Consider the following 7087-nt stretch of genomic DNA (forward strand, 5'->3'; position numbering starts at 1 on the left):
AGGACAAACATATACAGATTAAAAAAAGACGACACGGTTGTTTTAACAGGAAATACAATTGAATTATATGCTGGTAAATAAAGTATTTTCTTAACAAAACCGACAGGCAGGGACCTATCTTGATGTGGCACTGTAGCAGCCCCTTCACGACTGTTTAGCATGTTGACATTTCTGCCTTCGAGGATTGAGCTGCGACCAAACTGAGGAGCGCATTTGTATATTATTGTATTACGGTAGTGGTGACTATGGAGGATCACATTTCACCAAACCGCTCGACAGCAGGACTTCGGTAAAGTGTGCGTGTGCGGCCGGCTGAAGTTAGCCGACAAGCTAATGTCTACCTAGATCGAGCGACTGTGAGTGATCAGCCCATTGACGCGAAGAATAACTATAAACAACAACAACTGAGGGAACACAGGAGGAGTCACCATGAGGATCTTAAGGTTCCTGAGGAGCAGCCTGTCCACAGGGAAGGACATCGACTATTACTCCAAATTCTCACCGTCCCCTCTCTCCATTAAGCAATTTCTGGATTTTGGTACGAGACACAGACACACACACAGACACACACACACACACACACGTTTGTGCAGCTAGACTTTGCTTTGACTTACATTCATTGTGGACAGTCTAACCAAAACCTAATCCCTAACCTTAACCATGACCAATTCAAACCTAACTTAACCTGAACCAAAATTCACATCTCACCATTTACCTAAACTAGGACCTAGTGACAATTAGTTTAGCCACATTGGGAAAAGGCTTTGGTCCTGACAAGGTTAGGTTTTATGCTGGTAAAGGTATCAGAAATAACAAACACACACACACACACACACACACACACACACACTGTACCTCATACAGTATATAGGTCAGCTAGCTGTGCACACAATGTGTATCTTTTTAAGGCAGTGGAGTGGTTAAATATCCATGAGTTGTGAGTCTTTAAATAATTAGACTTTTAGATGAGGCTGTACTGTCTTTCATCAATAAAAACACAAGGGAGTTATCCTACTTCAATAACCACTGACTTTGGGCCAGACAGGATTACGTTAAGTTCCATACAGATGTTAAGGTTTGACTGGTTACTTGAGAAGGTCATTTTATCACTCAAGATTATAAAAGGTTCCTGCCCAGGAAAGTCAAGCCCCAATGAATGCACTTGTGAACACGAGTGAACTGCAAACAAACAAACCCCAGTTTCCTGTGGTGTGACTGAGCACAGACTGTACCAAGGAACGTGGGAGCAGACCAACAATAGAAGGCCTCAAGATTAGTTAAAAACACAGGAGCCATTTCATTCTTAAGAGTAAAGCTGCAACAATGTCGTCAATTAACTGATCATTTTATCAACATAGAATTAACCATCAGGTTTAAATCAATGTATAATTTGAGGGTAACAAGGGTTGGTGGATATGGATTCTGTTGTTTGTTATGGTGCACAAATGTCATCATCACACTTTTCACCTAAAACATGATGTGGTACATTTACTTGGAAATGTATTGAGGACATGTTGATAAATCTAATAACCAGACAGAAATGTTGTTTTCTGGCTAAACCAGCTAAATGTACTTTAAAAAAATAAAAATAAAACCCAACACTGACATAAAGCAGCCCAGCTTCTCACTTTGCAGCACTGACTACAGTGACTTGGCCAAAATTACAGTTTTTCTTTTCTTTTCTTTTCATGGTTTAAATGATCACGTTGCCTCATTCTAGAGGCAGCACAGAAACACAACACTGAGGCTTGAGTCCTCTGCAGCAGCCACAGTTTCACTCCGACCCTCTGCTGCATGTCCTGTCTCCCTCTTTCACACTAAACTCTGTCCAATCAATAATAGCCGTAGTGTCCAAAAATATCTTTAAAAAAACAACATGCGCACCAACATAAATAATACGCCATTTTGTGACAACTCTGCCTCTGACATTATTGTCTAGAAGAATAACACAAGAGGCTACTTATGTTTCTGTTTGTATTTTCACTCCTCAGGTTCAGAGAATGCATGTGAGAAAACATCGTTCATCTTCCTCAGACATGAGTTGCCTGTGAGGTTGGCAAACATCATGAAAGAAATCAACTTGCTGCCAGACAACTTGTTAAGGACCCCATCAGTCCGGTTGGTTCAGAGCTGGTACGTAGGTTTCGCTTCTTCCCAGTCAGGGATCATGCCGCTGCCTGCAGATGCACACTGATTTATTTTTCTTTGCACAGGTACATGCAGAGTCTACAGGAGATTATTGAGTTCAAAGAAAGAAATACAGATGATGACAAAGTTGGGTATGAGTAAGTAAATCACACCAGGCAGTGTGGTTTTTAATCCTTATATTAATGATGTTTTAAATCAGTGAAAAAAAAAAACTCATCTATTTCTTTCTGTACTCTGTATATTTATGTTTAGTTTCACAGACGCTGTGATAAAAATCCGAAACCGACACAACGATGTCATTCCCACCATGGCTCAGGGAGTCGTGGAATACAAAGAGACGTACGGCACAGACCCGGTCGTCAGCCAGAATGTTCAGTACTTCCTGGATCGTTTCTACATGAGTCGGATATCCATCCGGATGCTGCTCAACCAGCACAGTGAGGACATTCTCTTCTACTTCATAAAAACAGTCAATAGTTTGATATTTCACTGTAGATTTTACAGAGAATCTATAGAAAGCCAAGTTTTTGATACAGAAACACGATTGTCAGGGTAGTGGTAACGTTATGAAATCATATTACATGTTATAATTTAAGTTTTGGCATATATTTCACCCATACTTCAAAATTGAAGTTGTACTGCCCGACAGAGAACATCTATTACAGTGGGACATCATCTAAGACTGGACTTTTACCTGAAGTCCTAATAAGAAGCTGTTAGTGAGAAGGTAAATGTCCAATTCACTTGCTCTGGAACTTTTTCTGCCAGCCACCTCGTAGTATTTCGGGAAAATGTGAGTCTGAGCCCATGTTTGCAAAATTCACAGCGAGTGAGTGGGCGTGTTGATGACGATTCTAACACGCAACAGACATGAAACTGGAAGAATAAAAATATCTTAGGGTGAAAAAGAGGAGTCAGGACAACAGACTCACAAGGTTTTGGTGATTTGGGCCAACGCCGGTGTTGATGGGCTGTGAACTAAAACCATGTCCTGCCTCCTGCTGCTCTAACCCACATTTAAAGGACTTTAAGGATTACAATTAAATCCTTATTTCAGCAGCACTGAAAAAGTCCCAAAATTTAAATGACATAAACACGCATCATCATGTGCTGTGTGGAAATATAGCATCTGTTTTGAAATATGTAACATGTCATACTTGGTGCTTGTCATCATCTGTGTGTCTCCTCCTAGCGCTCCTCTTTGGTGGGAAGGTGAAGGTGAACCCGGCTCATCCCAAACAGATCGGCAGTATTGATCCGCACTGTCGTGTCAGTGAGGTGGTCAGAGGTGAGAGAACGTCTTGTTTTAAGAACACAAACATGAGGAGCAACAAACCGTCAGAGTTTTAAAATAGTTTTCATTCAATTATTAATGTGCGTTTTTTTTTGTCTCCCCCGCAAAACAAACATCTTCCTTGTAGACGCCTACGAAAACGCACGGAATCTTTGTGACCGGTATTACATGAACTCTCCTGAGCTGAAGCTGGAGGAATCCAATGGTAAATTTGTTTGGATATTATTATACATCCACACACTTTTAATTATGAATGTAACGTTTATTCACAGAATTAGTTTTACTTATAATCTGTAGCAATTAATGGATTTTTAAATGAATTAATAGAAATTGCCTGATTCAATAATGTCCAATAAAGATGTATAGAATTTATTTTTATGATGTATTTGTCCTGACAGTCAAAGAGCGGGACAACCCCATCACTGTGGTCTACGTTCCATCTCATCTCTATCACATGGTGTTCGAACTTTTTAAGGTAAGTTTCCTCTCATACTGAACTTAAATGCATTTCTCAACAGAACACATATTCTCATAGAGTTTGGTTACATCCACTTAGAGCAATTTTACACTTAAAAGGTCGCGTCACATCTTGACCATCTTGTCCTCTTTGCAGAACGCCATGCGGGCCACCATGGAGTTATATGGGGACTCCATGGAGTGTCCTCCCATCCACGCACACATCGCTCTGGGAACTGAGGATCTGACGGTCAAGGTAAATCAACATGTCTCAGTCTGATCTGCTGGATTTATCCCTGTTTTTTTTTACTCTTATTAGAATTTACTAGAATAAACTCCTCACCTGTTGGAGCAACAGATTTGGGAAATGAAAAATCCATCCTGTATATGAGTTCGATGAGAACCACACGTTGTTCTGCAGGTGAGCGATCGCGGAGGAGGTGTGCCTTTGCGGAAGATTGACAGGCTGTTCACCTACACGTACTCCACCGCTCCTCGGCCGAACTTCGACGGATCACACGCCGCTCCTCTGGTCAGTGCTCGGATAAACACACACAGATTAAAAACTATAAACTTGATTTACAGTCATTGCTGCTTATTAGGGTTCTTCTCAATATGGTGAAATAGATCAGCACCAGACTGACTTCACTGTTGTAGTATTTGCTCTTTACCATAGAACAGCTCACGGCTCTGTTTTCGTAGATTGTGGTGTGTGTCTGTGTTGTGTTGAGGAACCCTGCTCTGTGTTCTTTTCTAGGCTGGTTACGGTTACGGCCTCCCCATCTCTCGACTGTACGCTCGCTACTTTCAAGGGGACCTGAAGCTGTACTCTCTGGAGGGTTATGGAACTGATGCTGTGATCTACTTTCGGGTAATTTGTTTGTTTTTTTAATCGCGTCTCCGTTAAGAAAAGGCAGAATGGATGTTTGAACTTCCTCTCTATTTCCTGTCAGGCACTCTCCACAGAGTCCATTGAGAGGCTGCCCGTGTACAACAAGTCGGCATGGAAACACTACAAGACCATCCACGAGGCCGACGACTGGTGCATCCCGAGCAAAGAGCCCAAGGACATGACCACGTTTCGTAGTTTCTAATTTTCAAACGACAAATCAGTCCTGGAACAAAGTGTGTGGGAGGGGGGAGGTGGTAAATGTGGTTTGTGTGTGTGTGAGAGCGTGTAAAGGTTCTTTATATCAGTTCAGAGGTTTTGTACAGAAAGTAAAAAAATAGAAGGACTGACTGAGAAAAGATTTAGTGCCATAAATTAGAACAAGTTGTTATGGTGATGATTATGGAGCAACAAAAACAAAACTCCTGCGTGTCCTCACCGCGAATAACTGGAAATAAACATGACCAGCTTTCTAAACAGACACAGAAATAAAAAAATAAAAAATTCTGGATTTTTGAGGTCAATACCGATATTGATAGTTTCATTTTAAAGTCTCAGTTGGTTGTGATATTGGCCATTGGTCATTTTGTGCACTGAGCAGGATATTCAGTATAGAATAAAAAGCTTCAGATGGCTGATGAACACCAAGTGGATAAGCTGTATTTACCCCTGTCAGGCAATACTAACTCTTTATATTATAATAATGACATCACTTACAACATATGATGACAAATGATTGGTTCGTTTAAATAAGTATGTCAATCGTCTCACTTATACTAATTGTTGCAATATATGTCATCATGATGACGTCATCCCACCATATGATCATAAACTGTTTTTCAAACTATATATGCTTAAAGTCGTGTCTATAGTCTAAAAGGCAGCAGAGATACTTATAGAAAATATCCATTCTCGAACAAGGCATGATTTTCTGACTTCTTCATGGAGTCACATATCATTTAATCGGGAATCAATATCTGATCAATATAAGCTTCAGATTGTCTCTTATTTGCAGAGATTTCTCAGTAAATGTTTTTCAGACCATATTTTTTTGTTTTAACCTTTGACCTATCAACTCCAAAACTTAATGATGTGGAGATCCGCTCCTAAGTAATAACCACACCAGGTTGAGTGAAAATCCATCCATGTGTTGTAGAGTTATTTTGTACACATACACACACACTGAGAGAGAGGTGAAAACAAAGCCCTGCTTCTGACCACACCAGCCTGCAGAGCAATAAACGTGTCAGCGCCCTCTAGTGGACAAACTCACAGCAGCACAGTTTCTTTGATCGTAACTATGAACACAAACAACAATAGTACAGTATTGTAAGTGTGATGAGCTTCATAAAGTCTATCAGCAGGAAACCCCATCTCCTGAAACCACCTGCGTGGTTCGATATCATTTACTGAATTTATTAAAACCCTAATTTCAGTTTTGAGGCAGGAACTGTACAAGTTTATTTTTAAATATGCACGTCTCCAATAGTTTACAGCTTTTCCTAAGTTGCTTAGATGCCTTTTTATTTTGCTGAAAGTTGAACTGTAGTTCAGCTCTGCTCCTTCACTCTCCTCTGTGTGTTCAGTTTGAGGTTTTGGAAGAAAGGGGAACAATTTACTGCTGTTTTTTTAAAAATCTGTTAAAGGTTTTGCTGATAAGTCTTATTTTTTATGTCTTTCATTCAGGGTATTTCTTCCTCAGTTGTATGGTGTTTACAAGCAAAGTTACCATAGTAGTCTTCGTTTACCGTCTGTTAAGGTCAAGTCTTCACAGAATTAATTGGGAGATTAATTTGTCACGATTGCACGTTCATGTGTTAATAAGCTTTCTTATTGAATTCTCAGTTCATTTGCAAATAATGTGCAGCAAATGGAAACAAAATACATTTTAAGCTCTTCTCTCATCAGAGTTGTATTATTCAGTGAAATGCAGTATTTGTGTTTCTGTGGTTGTATTTTTAGGGATTCTTTGTTAAATACGCTATATTTCAAATGTTCAATGTTACAACAGAACTGTTACACTGTCTGGATCATGTTCAGTAAAAACATAAACACTTCCAACAGACCCTTGTTTCTTTCTTTCTGGCCTGACAGTCACGGATTCAATAGTCAGACCCAGCAAGTTAAAGAGTAATGCTGAACTGAAGATCATTAAAAACCTTTTAAAAATATTAAAGATTTCACAGCTGCAGCACCACTGGTTCAGGAAGCCAGGGATCATGGGTAATATCTATTGTTGAGTTGAGTTTCAGTTCAGTCAGTGGGACGGTCAGATCTCCAGTCAACACATTGATAGGCTG

General features: G+C 40.0%; 1 protein-coding gene across 1 annotated transcript; it reads left to right on the forward strand.

Moving 5' to 3' along the window:
- The first annotated feature begins 11 nt into the window (after positions 1-11).
- On the forward strand, positions 12-6853 carry pdk1 (pyruvate dehydrogenase kinase, isozyme 1). The gene is made up of 11 exons (XM_034573699.1): positions 12-538; positions 1992-2133; positions 2214-2285; positions 2401-2585; positions 3341-3436; positions 3570-3647; positions 3841-3917; positions 4056-4154; positions 4320-4430; positions 4656-4769; positions 4852-6853. The coding sequence occupies exons 1-11, from the start codon at positions 430-432 to the stop codon at positions 4990-4992; spliced, it is 1224 nt and encodes a 407-aa protein (XP_034429590.1). The 5' UTR covers positions 12-429; the 3' UTR covers positions 4993-6853.
- The last annotated feature ends 234 nt before the right edge of the window (positions 6854-7087 follow it).

This window comes from Hippoglossus hippoglossus, chromosome 21, assembly GCF_009819705.1.
Source record: "Hippoglossus hippoglossus isolate fHipHip1 chromosome 21, fHipHip1.pri, whole genome shotgun sequence".
Classification (NCBI taxonomy): domain Eukaryota; kingdom Metazoa; phylum Chordata; class Actinopteri; order Pleuronectiformes; family Pleuronectidae; genus Hippoglossus; species Hippoglossus hippoglossus.